We start from the raw sequence: 17,813 nt of genomic DNA, 5'->3' as shown, positions 1-17,813 counted from the left end.
TAAAGCAACAATGTAGGCTATTCTATTAATACCAGTGAAAGTGCCCGTAACGTTTAAAATTCTGAAGAGCAAGCAAAGTTGAAGTTAAAAAATAGCTAAGAAAGAGATGATAAATTTTTTATGTTTATTATTATTGAAGAGTTTGTTTTATGTATATATATATATTATATTTTTTAAAATTTCTGTAAGTATAAAAATTATTACATTTAATTTAAGTTCTTTATTAATTTAATTTTAATAAGTTATAATTTATTATTGAGATGTAAGTTAAATAAAATGTTCAAATTAAATATAAAAGTTTTTTAAATATATATATATATATATCAATTTAACAATTAAAAATCAATTTTAATCTTTAGTGTGTGTTAAATAATTTTTTTATTTAAACTTCAATTATTTTTTATAAAAAATAATTATGTTCAAGGCAAATAACAATGAAAATATTCTTCTAAATATTAATATAATCTGTATTTATTAAAAATTAAATTTAATATTACATGTTAAAATAAAATAATTACTTACTAATTAATCTACATGCTAGTATATGATTAGTAATTTGATCCATGCATCAGTGTGTAACAGGAACTAAATTACCTATAAGCTATAATTAGTTAAGAAATAAAATTATTTTTAAATAATATTAAAAATTAAAATAAATAATAATTATTAAAGTCAGGAAATAATTTTATTTTATTATAATACTAAAAACTAAAATAAAAACTAAGATATGTGTAGGCTTTGACATACACATTATTCTTATAAATTATATCTTTTGAATAAAATTAAATTCAATAGATAATTTAAACAGAAAAAAAAAATGACGAGGGAAGTTTAGGGCCACCGCTCTTTTTCATCACTAAATCCATCTTTGATGGTACCCACTCAAAATAATTCTTTAACACAGAGACAGCTTCATAGCTGAATATTAGTGAATAATAAATTGAATATTTTAAACCAGTAGAGTCGGTCTTCATTTAAATTGAAAAATTTTTATTTTGTAATTATTCTTCTATATCAAAGTAAAATAGTTTATGAAAAATATAAAAAAAAAAGTTTATGAGAAGAAAGAAATATAAATAAAAAACTATAAAATACTTGTGTTGTTGTTGGCCATAAATGGGAATACCAGTAGTTTACACATCATTATATTCTAAATCTGAACATTTTGCATTTATTTTCTAAACAATAATCGGAATGGAGTTTTCTTTTAAAAATTAAAATCTATTCTGTATAAGACTATGGATTATAGACTTTAATTTTCCATTTCCCTAACTTGTCATCGTCGTGCAAGTTTTAGTAGCATCTCATAAATTCTCATTCTAATCTAAAAAATAAAGTGCCAACCCTATTCCTTCAATACACCTAACAGCAAATAGAAAGAAAATCATGGTACATGCATTTAACTTTAAAGAATAGAATATATGCACTAGACAAACATGTTGTGAAAGTTTTTGAGTGACCGATTATTTCAAAAATTATTGTATCATCCATTTTTAATTATTTTTTATATTCATCTAAAAAATTTATTCTATATCCAATTTGACTGAAATATGACTTTATATATATGTTATTATTGGTTCTAGTCTAATCCAACTCCTAAGCACTAAGTAACAGCAAAGTCCTTTATTTTTCATTCTTACACTATCACTAAAATTTTAAGGTTTCAATTCTCGTCAATCTTTCATCATTTTTCTATTTTTCTCTTCCCTCTGTTCTTTTCTTCACCCTTTCTAAATTATAAGGGTTTTCGTTTTTAGATTTTCACTTCTCACTTTTGTCTTTGGGTTGTTATTCTTTTCTCTCATAGTATTAATTACCATTTGATGGTTTTTAATAATAAACGTGATAGTGTTTTTTTTTTCACTTCTTTTTTTTATCGTCTCTTATCTTTTCGTTGATTTTAAAACCAATGAAACTCCTTAATTGTTAATGGGAAGGTTTTAAAGAAGACAAATACAGAGGCAAGCATGTTTATTTATTTATTTATTTATTTAGATCTTAAATTCTTTTAGATTTTATTTCTGCAATTACTATTTTGTAGTGATATTTTGGTTTTTTTAATATATTTTGCTAATTTTTTAAAAGTATAGATGTTATTTCTTTAAGGAGAGTAGTAAGAGAAGGTAAATAATAATAATAATAATAATAATAATAATAATAATAAGATGAATGAATAATTTGTTTTCTTGATTTTTCATTTTCTCCTTTTCTCTGACTTTATTTCTAATTAAAAAAAGACAGGAATATATAATTTTGGGTTTCCTATATTTGTTTTAGATTAAAAGTTTATTGGTTAAAAGTTATTATCATAATTTGATCAGTGGCACGATAGAGATAGATTATTGGAATTATTTATGCTTTACTATTATTATTTGTTTTCTCTAACTTTTTAAAAAAATTAATTAATTTTTTTCTAAAAATGGTTAATAATTAAAAAAAAACATTTTCAAAAGTGTAAAATCTTAATTTTGAAAACCTTATTTTTGAAAGTATAAAATATTAATTTTATAAACTTATTAAATAAATGGTTAATAATTCTGAAAATTAATTTTTAAAAGTATAAAAATTGAATTTTATAATTTAATTTATGTAATTATAAAATTCGAATTTTAAGAACCTTTTTTAGAAATAATAATTTCAAAAATTAATTTATAAAAAAGTAACTCGTTAATAATTTTATATATTAATTTCTGAAAACTTATTTTTGGAAGAGTACCAATATTAATAGGTTGATGAAGGCTAATGAAAATTTCACTTTTTATGATAAATTGTTTTTTATAGCATGATTAAAATAATAGAAGTGTTTTGAGAGTAATAATACTTAAAATGTATTTTACAAAGGTGGAACAGAATGATCAACAAAATCTAGAACAATGAAAGAAAATAAAATAGTGATAAAAATAAAGAGTGAAATTTCAAAAGAGATCATTTCAGAAAAAAAATAAAGAGTTCAAAAGAGACTAAATTCATTCTAAAACTTAAAACAAAAATAAAAAAATTAATAATTAATTATTTTTTACGAATATTATAAAATTTCATAAAAAATTAATAAGTATTAAAAAAAAAGCCAAAAACAATCCCCTATACTCAAACAAGAACGTTAGACCAAAATAAAATACAGGACTGTTGCTAATGATACAGATTTTGTTATGGGCTTGTAGCCCATCTCGAACACTGCTTTTGTCTAAAGATCTCGTATAAGTGGAAAGAGAGCATTGCGCTGATTGAATACATTTAAAGGAATGTAAATTAGAGAGCATTGGGCTCCTTTTTACCAAAAAGAAACAAAATGAGTGTTTTTAAATAGGGAGGATAGTTTGACTCACAACCCAAAAAAAAAGGAAAGAACAATCCTATCACGTTTTGTTTGTTGACAAAAGAAAAAAGCTTTCATGTCTTTTGTTTTTTATGGTCATGTATTTGTTTACACAAGTATTTATGGTTCGACCAAAAAATAAATAAAAGACAAGTATTTATGGAATTGCTTTTGAAATTTTTTTATAAAAGTAATTCAAGTTAACATTAAGTGAAAGTGAAGTGGTATATTTTAAACTTTTATTGCAAAAAATAAAATAAAAAATTCTCGTGTAAAGTTGTATTTTTTAAATATTTTAATCAAATGTGTTTTAAAGAACACATTCAGCTGTGAAAAACTGCAGTCAAACAACATCATCTTGCTATATAATCAAGCTTGTGATTTACAGATGTGACATCGAAGAGCATAAAGATGCCAGAAATTTGTTTTTAGGACAGCGTTGTTTTAAGTAATGTTTGAATATATTTGTTTTTAAATTTTATAAGCAATCAAGTTAAAAAATAATAGGCTTAAATAAGGTTTCAGTCTCTTACAAATTTATAAATTTTTTATTTAGTTTATCATTTTAAAAATAAAAAAATAATCTAATCCTTCAAAATTTATTTTTGATTTTTATTTAGTCTTTCTACCAGTAATTTGTTAATTTATTTTGTTATTTACTTCTATAATATTTGATTTTGCTTGTATAATATGATTGAAACATAACTTGAATAATAATATCACATCTTTCATGTTTTTAAATAAATTTTTAAGTTATAAAATTATAACTTCTAAAATTGATATTACATATATAAAGGAAATGTAAGTGTGAATGTTACATCCCATGCACAAATTACTAATAGAAGGACTATATAAAAAACAATTGAAGGACTAAATTGAGAAAAATAAAAAAGAAAAAATCAGATAAAAAACTTTATTTTTTAAGAAATTAAAACTTTATTTAAACTAAAATATAATATAAATTAAAAAATTGATATTATAATTTGTTTATATTAAACAAAATTCATTGATTAAGGGGTTGAGGTTTGTATAATATCAGTAAATCCCTCACAAATTTCACCAATAAAAGAGAGTTCATTAAATAATATGTTATCAGTATATTTTTTTTCATAAATTTGTAGTCACTCAAGTGGTAGTTGAGAAGGACAATCTATTTTAGTGTTTTCTACATTTTTGAAGTCATTACCTTCTATTACTAATTAAAATATTTTACTTAATAGATAAAAAAAAAGTTAGATAAATATAGGTTTAAATTAGGGATGGCAATGGGTAGGGTATGGGTAAGGTACTACAATACCCATCCCCATACCCGGCCCCATACCCGCATGGGTATGAACATTAATCCCCGTACCCGTACCTTCTGGGTACCCGCATACCCGTCTTGTACCTATTACCCACGCTTGTTTAAGAAAAAATATTTATAAAGAAAAATATGTTTATATAACTTCACATAAGTAGCATAATAATATAAAAATTCAATATGTAGTTGCCGAACAAGGTACAAATATAGATAAAAAACAAATATTCAAAGATCATAAATGTTAAATGTATCTTAATATAATAATTTTTTAAACTAAAATTCTTAGAAACAATAAACAAAACTAAATACACAAGTTATTTGTCAGTGATAATCCTATCTTGTGTGAGATTTGATTATTGGTAATGTCAGAACGACAACGAAATAGATTTGTACAATGGTTGTCCCTTCGTGTGGGATCACTTAGTAACCTCTTGTGACGACATTAACAACTAACTCTAATGAATAACATTTCATAGTTTTATTAAATTTTAGCGAGACAGACATTGAGAATGAGAATAGAGTTAGAGTAGAGAAGTTCAATACTAACAACAGAAAGTTGATACATAAAATATTTTTTTTAACTTTTGAATTTGAAATTGTAAGAAAAATAATAGATTTAATTAAAATAATATAATATAATTAATATATATATATATATATATATATATTAATACTAGTATTTTTTAACTCATATACTATATGAAAATATTTTATCAAAAATATAAATTTTTGAAAAATTATTTTAGTGAATTAAATATTTATAATGTATATAAATTTAAAAAAAAAGAATTTGAATAAAAGATAAATAGTTACAATAAAATTTTATAATAAAGAAATATACGTGTATATTAAAAAAATTATATTTTTTTATCTTAAGAAAATTAACAAATAAAAATTAATAATAATTTTTTATATTTATATCTTTTCAAAAACTTCTTTGAATGTGAATAAATAGTAAGAATAATATTATTTAGATTCAATAGATTATAGTTGTGCTTGTAATACATATGTTACATAGAAAAATATTATTTTAAATTAAAATATAAAAATAAAATTTAAATATTATTAATAAATAATAAGTTTACGGTAATAGTAGGTGATTGTAAAATTTATAAAATATTTATAATATATTTATTATTTATCATTCACTTTATGATTTAAACATCAATATGATTTTATTAACAAAAATATTTGTGTAAAAAATATTTTATGTGTGTCATATATAAATAATATTTTAAAAAAAGTCAATCTTATATTAACTATGTAATAATTAAATTGTGTTAGCCTAATTAAATGATATAAAATAGTAAATAAATTTTTCTATTAAAAATATAAACCAAAATAAATTTTTTGGTTTACTTTATTATTAAATATATTTTTATATTAATCTTATATAACTTCACATAAGTAATATAATAATACAAAAATTCAATGCATAATTGTAAAATAAAGTTCAAGCATATATATATATATATATATATATATATATATATATTTGCGAGTATGGGGCGGGGTGGGTACTTAGATACCCATACCCGCACCCATCCCCATTAAAATTTGCGGGTTTTTACCCACACCCATACCCGTATCCGTATAGCGGGTAAATACCCTACCCATTGTGAGTAAATTTTGCGGGTGCCCATCGGGTACTTTACCCATTGCCATCCTAGTTTAAATAGAAAAACTCTTTTAAAAATTAGAAACAAATCCTCAGAATAATTACATTGTTTTCTCCTTTAAAACATAGAGAGAAGAAAAGGGGCAAGTTTCTTGTCAATATGAGTTATAGGTAACTAAGTATTTGATTAATTAACTACATTTAAAAAAAATACCATTTCTTAAAGAACATAAAAATTCTTGAATGAATAAAGCTTTACTAGTTTTGATAAAAATTAATAATAAGAAAAAAAAGACTTCATCGGCTTCAATTGTCTTATCTTCAGGAGTGATTTCACATTCTTCTAGTTTATAAATTAGAATATTTCTAGGGTTTGGAAAAAATATTAGAATATTTAAAGAAAAAAGAAGAATATTTACAGGAGTTAATTATATATGACGATCTGGGTCCCATGGGAGACAAAACCGTGACTGACATGAAGAATGTCTAAGTCAGTTAAAGGATGGAAATGCAGATTCTGGTTCCCACTTCATGTTACGCGTTCTTTGGCTTCTTGGGAAATTGCACGTGGCTTGATGGGTTCGAGATTGGAATATATGAAAATAGGGTAGAGGGAGAGGGGTTTATCACTTTTTTGTTTGTTTCTTATCTCTGTCTTTGTTTTCTTTTTCAAATTCAGTCATTCATTTCATTCCCATGTGAATGGGACACTGTTTCCTTGGGATCAACCTACTCATCTTTATAAATTTGTGTAGGTTACAAATTTGAAGAGTAAAAGATACACTAATATTAAAAATAAACATAGATGTTAACTTTATTTTAAAATGATGTAGAAGACAAAATAAAATAATTTCTTTTTCACTTTTAAATAAATTTTAAATTTTATAAAAACCAAATTATCCAATCTAACCCAAACTGCTTTCAATTCAACCATGTTAGATTGGATTTAATTGTTTCTGCAAACTAATCAAAATTAAATCATACTATAATTTTATAATTGAATTAAATGACTTTTTTTTCAAAAATCCATTTAATTCAATCTGCAAACATCCTTGATAAACTTTTGTAAATTCTAGCAGAAAAAAACGTGATTTAAACATAACTAAAAGACGTGTAACTGTTCAAAATTTTCACATAAAGTATTTTATATAATAGATTAAGTGTGATAAATTTCATAAACATAAACATTTTATGAAAATTTTAAAACTTATATAAGGTAACGAGGAAAAATTTATGAATGGAAATATATGTATTTAAAAGTTAATATAAAATAAGTTAAATTAGTAAATTGATCCATTAATATTTGATATTGCTTTGGTACGATCTTTTATCTTTTATTGTTATTTTTTATTTGATTTTCTTGACTTATAAAAGTGTATATTTTTTTCTTATGAATTTTGGAAAAAAAAAAACACTTGATATTGTAATAAGATTTATAATTGTTTCTTTTACTTCTCATTTGTCTTTATCTTCTTATCTTTCATTTATATATTTTTACTCATTTTTCTTTTTTTTCAAACTCCAACAAAAAAAATTATTATCTTTATTTCTTTTTATTCTTCTTTTTACCCACGATCTACACCTTTTTTTCCTTCAAACTCCAGCAATTTTTTTTTTCTTTTACTTTTTTTCTCAAAAAAAAAAAAAAAACAATGAAACATTATTTAACCCAAAATCTTGAACTCCTTTATATCCTCATTTTAAAAACTTAGTTTCTTATAAAGATAACTCAATACCTTTTTTTTGAAGTCTCAATTTTCTGATAATGACATCTATTTGAGTTCATTAGATTGAATTATTTATTATACATTTTGTGAAAGGTTTAATCTCTTTTCTTCTCTTTATATACACACATTTGCAGTGTAAAACTTATCAATCAAAATGGCTATTTTTGTTAAAAAAATAAATTTCTTTTGTTAAAGTTTAAAAAAGATAGATAAGATGAAGAAAAAAAAAAAAAAGAAAAAAATTTTGTTGAAGTTTAGAAAAGGATAAAAATAAGTTATGAATAAGAGTGTCAAAATAGATTAACACACCTTACCATGTCAAAAACCTGCCATAAAATGAGTTGATTTGCATCATCCTATTTAAAAAATTAACTAGATTTTATAGCCTAATTTGTTTAAGGATGGACTCATGGGCTAATGGATGAACCTACCTAAAATTAACACAAAATTGAAAAAAAATATTAAAAATAATTAAAATTTAATTAATAAATTATTATTATTTTAAATAAAAAAATAGATTTGATAGACACTCTATTCTCGCAAGCCAATAAGTACAAAATATTTAATTCAACTTGCCATTTTTAGTAAGTTAGGCACCTAGTCTGTTTTGACATCCTTAGTTGTGGAAACATCAATATAACATATAAAGAAAGAAAAAAATTAAAAGAAAATAAGACAATAGAAAAAAATAATCAAAATATATTGAATTGTGGTTAGGGTTTACAAAAAAGAAAACTATAAATAATAAATTTTCAATGAAGTTAACATATTTCTGTGTTGAAATACTTTTGTAAGTTAAGAGATTGAAATAAAAAAAAAATTAGAGGATCAAATCAAAACAAAGATAAGAAAGCAATATATGAATTTAGTGTATAAAATAATATATTTTTTATAAATTTAAAAAATAAATATTTATAAAAATCTAAAAAATTATATAAAGCAAGGAAAGTGTATGTTTAAGAGAAGAAGGAAGGGGAAAACATAATTTTAATGTTAAATTAAAAAATTATATATTATTTAAGATGATAAATACATATATTTAAAAAAAAAATTAATTTATATAATTTATTTTAAAAAAATATTAATTTTAAACATAAAATTTGTTTTTCTTTTTGCTTTTCCTACTTCTAAATTTGTTTTTCAAACAACTCTTTAATCTCTAAAATTTAGAATATAATTAATAAATATGAGTAAAAAGTAAAATTATTATAATAAGAGATAATATAATTCATACATCATTTTCAATAATTTTAATTTTAAAACATATATGTAAGGAAATATAAAAAAAAATTTCCAAGTATTACACTTCCTTAGAGTCTTATTTATAATATAGAAGTTAATTTATTTATATCATAAAAATTTTACATTAACAGTACATTTAAATTAAAACTTTATCAATAACAATTTTAGAATTGATAGCAAGTACATAAAGTAGTAAATATTTATTGACAAAATAAAATATTTATTATAATGAAATATATTTCGTCAAAACAAAACCCACGTACAAGTGGTCCATAAAATTTATTGCAAATCTTATTAAGGGTACTATAATTGTTACAAGTGTCCAGTATTAATATAATAAATAGTTAGCAAAGCCCCCTTTTCCCCGGTTGCTAAGAAACACAAAAGCTGTATGTGTGGATGAGGTTTGTATAATTATAGAGCGCATCGAAATATTGGACCATGACAAACTTGCAACACTGTGCATAGATCAATTATAGGCACAAATTATAAAGACAAAAATCGACCAAATCATTTTCTGCTGTTTTTTTTAGTACGATATAATATAGATGTACCTGTAGAGACAATAATGCAAACCATGACTACTCACCAATTCAAGAGTCTAGTCCTTTTCCTTCCATTTTGTATGCATCATTCTAAATAACACCGTCAAACTTATAGCCTAGCCAAAGATTGCTCGTACCAAGATCTTTGCTGTGAATGGACCTTAATACGTTCTTTTATTTGAAAGTTAGACGAGCGTATCCATCATACGGTAGAACATAGCTTTCAGAGAAGAAAACAAATTTGTCAAATGCTTTGAGAATCAGGTGGTTTGTTCTAATGATTATAAACCTGTGTTTTCACGCCACTAAATATATTTCACAAAGTATATTATATTACTGATATTTAGTTTATTGATGCGTTTAATTTTCATCATCATTCATACCCAAATTAAAACTAGGAGACTAATTTCATATGATTCACCAACTGGATTCCAGTCAATGATTTTTTCTTATCTAGCTTCATGATCATCTTAAGCTAAGGCAAGTAATGATTTCTTGAATTTGTCTATCCAACTTCTCTATTTTTTGTTCCACAGAGCCCAATTAAATTGTCACACATATAATTAGTACTAATGGTGCGTTTAGGTAATAACTTAGTTATTTACTTATTTAACGATTAGAATATGTTTGGATACACAATTTTATTAAGATCCAATTAATCAGGTAATTTTTTTTAAAAAAAAATCCTCATTAGAGAAATAAATTAGTAAAAATAAATAAATAAAAATTTTTCTTTTATAAATTAAAAACAACATATGATTCTTTATTTTTTAAGAAACTTTTTTATCTAACTTTTCTAAATTTGGAAATGACAAGTTGTCTTTAACTAATAAAAAAAGCTTTATTAAAATTTTTATATTAATTTTTTAATAATTTTTTTTCCTAAAAGTTATCCAAACTAGACCTTATTTATTTTTTGTACTTTTTTTTTATCTTATAATAATTTTTCTGAATGTTTATCTAAAGTTGATCTAAATCATCTAATTACATAGTTAATAATTTTTTAAATAATAATTTAAGTAAAAAAAATCAATCATAAAATTCATTAAAATAAAATAAAAATAACTTAGTTTGATAAGTTATACTAATAAACTTATCAAAATAAATTTATTTCTATAAAAAAAAATCATAAGAGTCATAGATTATTTTTATAAATTATTTATGGGCTCTTCTAATTAGATCTACTACATAAAAGATTTATACTTTAAAATTGATTATAAATTTATTATTGTAAACTAAAAAAACTATTTTAATAAGTTATTTAAAAAAGGAACAATAATAAATTATAATATATTAAATATAAGTTAAATAAAATGTTTAAATTAAATATAAGAATTCTTTTACACCAGTGTTACAAAATCCTTCACCTTTTTAAAAATATTTACAAATTTTTGGCATCCAATACGAAACTGAAAGGAGGAATTCCTGTAACGTAGATCGTTAATTCCATTTTTTATCGAAGAAGATGACGAATAGCATATGATAGTTCCCAACTAACGCAAACGGGGCTAATCTTTTTCAGAGATGGGTCTGTTTTTTCTGTCAATGAATTAGGCCGAAGTTCTTGACAACTGTTGTATCCACGAAGAAGATAGGTAGGTGTGGAGGTTGAGACCCACGATGTGAGTAGGTTCAGCATTGAATCATCTTTGCACCTTGATAACTATGTAATGCTTAATTAAGCACAAAATATAGTATAATGTTTCCCTGCAATTGTGATTAGATATGGTTAATTCGACCTACTTATGACAGTGGTTATGCTAACAAAGGACATGGGTCCTAACATCTGCCACTTCTCACAATCCGTACCGAAAATGAGTAATGGCCACGACCTTCATGACTAAATTGGTTTAACCAGATTTCCCTCTTTTGTTTTAGTTGTGATACGTACAAATTCATAAATATATTTTTACAGGCTTGATTAGTGTGATATTGAAATTAAGATCACTAACCCTAATCTGAATTCTACTATGGTGCTATATCGATCCCAATTTCATGCCACCAACGATATTCACATTCTATTCAATATTGATATCTGCAGAAAATTTATGTGTTTAGATTCGAATTTGGATTCTCAGTAGCCTTCCTGCCCCTTCTGCGAAAAAATTAGCGTGTCACGATATCTCTGTCTGCTGGATATAACTATAAAATATTATAATCTTTTATTAACGGCTGAATTTTTGCTGTAAAAATCGAATCCGTTTAGATTCTCGTTAAAATATCTATAAAATTATAATTATTTTAATATTACTAATTATAGTTTATATATTAATTTTATTTTTAATTTTTTAGGTATTTTTATCATATATATATATATATATATATAATACACAATATATAACTTATAACATTTAAGTGTGTTAATAAAATATTGTAAATTAACTTTTTTTTTAATATTAAGAAACTAAACAAATAGAAGAAAAACCAACCAACTATGAGAATAATCTAAGATTAATTTTTAAAGGTACTAAAACAAAATTTGGAAGATTCCTCCATACTATATTTGTACTTAAATGATTAGTCCTCAAAGTAACCAAATTATGCACTGAATTGGATTTCCTAGAAATGCATATAAAGTTTATATTCCAATCCTAAATTTTTATATCTTTATTCTTTGACTAATATTCTTATTCTTATGCTTATGAGTATTATTTTTGTTTATCTAAAAATCTTGAATTACTTTCACCGCTCTTAGACAGTCTGATTTACAAATAACTCTGTGAAACTTTTCTTGTCAACAAAGATGTAATCTTTTTCAATAGCTAATAACTCAGTCCATAAAGAGTCACCAGACTTACCACTACTAGAAAAACTACACTTTTAGCGCCCAACTTCATTACAGACTACTCCACTCATATCCTTACATTCAAATTATAAATACAACTCCCATTAACATTCACTTTCACCTTAGGAGACTATGGAGAACACCATTGTACATTAGTCAACTAAATCTTTCTCTTTTCATGATACACTTTTTGTTAGGCATTATTCACCACTATCATCATGCGAACATAATGAAGAAACAATCTCTCATTTAAAAAGACCATATAATTCCTTAATCTCCATGTCCATCATAGGATTATTGCCAGACGTCTAGCTTTCTGATAAAATACAATGTAAATTAACGTTTATTTCTTGTCATGTTTTATGGATGGATTCATGGTTCAAAATTTCATGTTATATCTCAAGACTAGCATACAATTAGATAAAGTCAATTATTTTTTTAATTCTTCAAAATATAAATATCAATTATTTTAATTATTAATTTTATGAAAAAATATTCATTTTAATTTTTTGGTATAAAATGATAATAAAAAATAAAAAACATTTTAAAAAATATTTCATAGAAAAAGAATGATCTTTAATTTAAAGATAATTATTTTCAATAAAAAATACTTATAATGAAAAAAAAAAGAGCATAATAACTGTTGAATGATAATGCCCTGACATCTTCAGCTGACAATCTGACACCTCAATAACAATGTTAGACCTGAACGTCATCACTCATAAGGCATGATTGATTATTCCCTGCAACACAAAAACACTCTTCACACTCACAGAGCAGGCCCTCCTTCAAGTCTCATTAATTTCCTCTCATGTGCCTTTTCTGCAGGAATACACAATCCTGATTATAACACTCTTCCCTTTACGCCATTGACGTTTTTCGTGAATCCATTTTATTGGGGTGTTAGGTCACTATAATCATAGTGAGAGCATTTAAGATGTACATGTGGAAGACTTTTCAAATCGCCTTTTTTAATGGTCTGTTGAGTAAAAATCGGATGCCTTCAACGCTACATTAGCTACGATGCACATTTTAATTATGACATTGGAATTTTATTTATTTTTCTCTCTTCCAGTTTAAAAACAAGTGTATTCGACAAGCATTGGCAAAAAAATACTAAAAACATATAATAATTTTATTTATCAAATTAATGAATTTGGCAGACTTTTTGATCTGATATATCCTACTTTACGTAAATACCATGACTTGACCAAAAATTAAGACAAGATTGGGAATTCCCAATTCCAGTTATGTCTCGATATCTTATTCGGTAATCATAAGTCAGCACCACGAAAGCGAACCCAACCTGATCTTGAGTAGAGTGAAAAAAAGGAGAAGTTAAATAATAAAAGAAAACTAAAAAACAAAAACACCTCACTAAACCAAACCACGTCCCGATCATCTATACGACACTCTGGTTCCGCAGCTCTTCTCGCACAAATAACAAGAAAACGACACGCCGTTTCTCTCTTCATCTTCACTCCCTGCAACTGCACATAAAACCGCTTCCCTCGTTTCAGTCCCACGCAAAACCCAATGAACTAGACTCACCGGCGATGTCGCCGGAAGTAACACCGCGACCATAAGCACTCCGCCACCGCAGCTGCCAACTCCGGCATCATCAGAAACACAATGTCGTCACCGCAGGACATAAAGCAGAGAGTCTTCACGTGCCTGACCAAACTCTCCGACCGCGACACGCAATCCCTCGCCGCCACGGAGCTCGAGTCCATCGCTCGGAACCTCGACGCAACCGCCGTGCCGGTGTTCCTCTCCTGCATGTACTCCACCGATGCATCAGACAAATCACCGGTTCGGAAGCAATGCGTTCAACTCCTAGGGTTACTCTCCGAGACGCACGGCAATGCTCTCTCTCCCTACCTTTCGAAAATTCTAGCTAGCATTGTTCGGCGACTCCGTGACCCGGACTCGTCGGTGCGATCCGCATGCGTGAGTTCGGTTTCGGCATTGTCGTGCCACGTCACCAAGCAACCGTTTCCTTCGTTTTTGAAGCCGTTGACGGAGGCGCTGTTCACGGAGCAGGACCAGAATGCTCAGATTGGCGCGGCGCTTTGTCTGGTTTTAGCGATTGACGGAGCTCCGGATCCGGACCCGGCCAGGCTGGCGAAACTCTTGCCAAGGTTCGAGAAGCTTCTGAAGCGCGACGGGTTCAAGGCGAAGCCGGCGCTGTTGACGCTCATCGGAAGCGTCATCGAGGCCGGCGGCGCGTCGAGCCACGCGGCTTTGAGGGGTTTGGTTCCTCGCTTGGTGGAGTCGTTGAGCAGCGATGACTGGGCGACAAGGAAGGCTGCGGCGGAGACGCTATTGGTGCTTGCCAACGTGGAGAGGAATTTCTTGTCGGAATTCAAGGCTGAGTGTATGAAAGTTTTCGAGAATCGACGATTTGATAAGGTTAGAAGATGTTTAGATTTATCTTAATTGTTTTCTGAAATTGTTGGTGTTTATATGTAGTAATTTGAAAGTGGTGGTGTTATTTGCTTTAGGTAAAGTTAGTTCGGGACGTTATGAATCAGATGTTGGAAGCGTGGAAGCAGATTCCTGATGTTTCGGACGAAGTTTCGCCACCTCCTAAATCGCAATCTTCTTCGAAAGGTATTTGATTTTGCCATTTTGGTTGTATAGTGTTTAATTGAAGAATCTGAGATTGCAAGTGTTAGATCTCTTTACAGTAATAGAAACATTGATCGTGTTATGTTCTTTATTGAGCCTTAAAATGGAAAACATGATAGATAAAGCTAAAACAAGAAGAGATGATGGTCGACCTGGGATTGTTCGATCTTAAATAAATCCAGTATTATGGTCAAATAAAGTTTATTTGGGCTATCTTGCAGTTTCTCTGTTTGGTTGTATATGATTAATCTGTTAAGTCTTCGATTGGTTTTCATACGTCTCTTTGGGTTTGTGCATTTGGCTCAGAGAATGCCAGTGATGGGCGCTATCCCCCAGTTTCTAAAAATTTATGTAGTCCTGGTTCAGTAATGGCCAATTTTCGGAAGAAATCCACTCCTTTTAGCAGATTCAGTCCAGCAGATAGTTCTTCTGCTAGCAATGCTAAGAATATAAGTGCTTCAAGTAGTAACAAGAGAATGAGTTCGTTTGTTTCCAGAAAATTAAACCATAAGAATTGGGATGTTCAAATTGCCATGTCTAATGCATCCTCCGCGGCCATGGCTGATAAGGGGGATCTTCAGGAGAGAGAGGGAACTGTTTTGGGAAGAAGCAAAATGGATAAAAGCAGATTTTTAAAGCCAGAAATGAAACGGGCACCGCTAAATAAAAACTCTGATGTTAAAATACAGAAGTATGGTGGGTCCAAAGCTGGATCTCGTGTGGTTCCATATCATGAAGAGAGTCAAGACACGGGTCCCGTCAGTATAGTCACTAAAGATCTCCATAGGAGTGACAAAGAGAGTGAAGATTTATCGCTGATCCGTAATCAGCTACATCAGATTGAGAAGCAACAGTCAAGTCTACTTGATCTTCTGCAGGTTTGTTCCTAATGCTCAACGCCAAGTACCTTCAATCAATATCTCTTTTATCTGAGCTGCTTAAGTTTGCAAACTTTCGGAAGGAAGGCTGGTTAATAGTGTCATTGTGTTTAAACTTCATCCTTTCTTTTTATGTACATGTAGCATTTGTGCCAGTTATTTAATGTCAAACATCTCCAACGTACTCCTCCAAATTGTTACAGAAATTCATGGGAAGCTCGCAAAATGGAATGCGTTCTTTAGAGACCCGTGTACATGGTCTCGAGTTGGCATTGGATGAGATCTCTTATGATTTGGCTATAACAAGTGGAAGGATGACCAAATCCGATGCTCCCGGTAACAACACATGTTGCTTGCTACCTGGAGCAGAATTTTTGAGCTCCAAATTCTGGAGAAAAACACAGGGCCGGCATTCAATCTCGCGGTTCTCTAGATCTGGCGGTTCCCCGTCATTTGCAGCCATACACTACCAAGCTGACAGGAACGCTGAAACTAGGTTGTCAAAAAACAGATATGGGCCTGATGGTGGCTTCATCACTAATCCACTGGCAGAGATTCATGCTGATTCGAGGGATTTTGCTACATCGGAGCTAGTTTAAAAGCAGGTTAGCTTTCTAAATGCGTCTAGATAAGGCATTCACTCATTAGCATGCAATTTGGAGATAAATGATACCAATTGATGCAACTCTAACCCGTATGCCCTTTTATTTATTTCCCGTTTTTCTTATTCTCTTGCAGATATGCTGCATGATGATCTAGAATGTAAGTTTGATCTTTCGATTCTCAATCAGCGATGAAGGAAGGACCCCTTGACCGGGGAAATGTGACTAGGATTTAATCAGAATATATAAATTTGTTGTGTTACTCGAAGATATTCCACGTAATCTTGTTACTGGTGAAGAAGGCGAGAAGCTGGCTATAGACCATACATTCTACGTTTTAGCGCAGAATTTAATTTGCATTTTCATGATAAATCTTGGACACGAGCAGCAGATTGGAGTGAGTTTGCTGCTAAATACCTCACTATTCTCAAAACGGGTGAATTTGTATATGTATAGAGGAGTGACAAGCTGCTTACTTTATAAATTTATGATCAAGTATCGCGTTGTATAATGTTTTCCATTTATGTAAAGGGGTCACTAGACTCGCTACACTGGCCTTCGCTCCCGGCATTTCATCGCTGGATAACAATGCTTATATTCTATGTTATTCTTCCTGTGCCCTCTCACCCGTGCCTCTTGTTAGCTTCTTTACCCAGTCAAGATTCGGCTTCTAAAATATTTCGAAGGAAAATGATACAATATGATTATTATGTACAAACCCCATCTCCAGTGCTTTCTAGGCTGTCGCTTTGATAGTTGGATTTGCAAATGAATAATAATTTAATAAATTATGCTCCTTTTTGTGAATGCCAACGGTAATCTATTTTTAAAAGTTCACTTTTGAGGAAAATTTTCATTTTGCTGTACTAATTAATGATTAGACACTCTCAATTGATAGAAGTTTCTATATATTATACTAAGTAATGAAAGATATGTAATCTTATGCTGCTGCTTTTTTCTTTTTTCTTTTTTAAATAAAACACAGATTTGAAGTTGACAAAGATGTAACTTAAAAAATATTACAAAAATGTGGTGAAATCATACACGTATTTACTTTTATAAAGAGAAAATGAATTTATTATATTTTTTGTTATTTGTTTCGCTTATGTCGGGCATTTTGCTAGGAGATGAGAACCAACCCTAAACCTATAACGGTTGAACGTACTACA

General features: G+C 27.9%; 1 protein-coding gene across 1 annotated transcript; it reads left to right on the top strand.

The window, feature by feature from the left end:
* Window positions 1-13,961: 13,961 nt before the first annotated feature.
* Window positions 13,962-17,361, top strand: LOC113846597 (TORTIFOLIA1-like protein 3). The gene is made up of 5 exons (XM_027475049.1): window positions 13,962-14,945; window positions 15,038-15,146; window positions 15,471-16,042; window positions 16,246-16,647; window positions 16,781-17,361. The coding sequence occupies exons 1-4, from the start codon at window positions 14,166-14,168 to the stop codon at window positions 16,639-16,641; spliced, it is 1,857 nt and encodes a 618-aa protein (XP_027330850.1). The 5' UTR covers window positions 13,962-14,165; the 3' UTR covers window positions 16,642-16,647; window positions 16,781-17,361.
* The last annotated feature ends 452 nt before the right edge of the window (window positions 17,362-17,813 follow it).

Source organism: Abrus precatorius, unplaced genomic scaffold (genome assembly GCF_003935025.1).
Source record: "Abrus precatorius isolate BTA unplaced genomic scaffold, Abrus_2018 Scaffold8, whole genome shotgun sequence".
In the NCBI taxonomy this organism is placed as follows: domain Eukaryota; kingdom Viridiplantae; phylum Streptophyta; class Magnoliopsida; order Fabales; family Fabaceae; genus Abrus; species Abrus precatorius.
This window is presented reverse-complemented; position numbering and strand designations above follow the sequence as displayed.

Excerpts from the sequence above, each read along its gene's own strand:
- LOC113846597 (XM_027475049.1), top strand. The coding sequence starts at position 14,166 with ATGTCGTCACCGCAGGACATAAAGCAGAGAGTCTTCACGTGCCTGACC. Across the intron at positions 15,147-15,470 it reads ATCGCAATCTTCTTCGAAAG|AGAATGCCAGTGATGGGCGC; the intron begins GTATTTGATTTT and ends CATTTGGCTCAG. Across the intron at positions 16,043-16,245 it reads GTCTACTTGATCTTCTGCAG|AAATTCATGGGAAGCTCGCA; the intron begins GTTTGTTCCTAA and ends AAATTGTTACAG.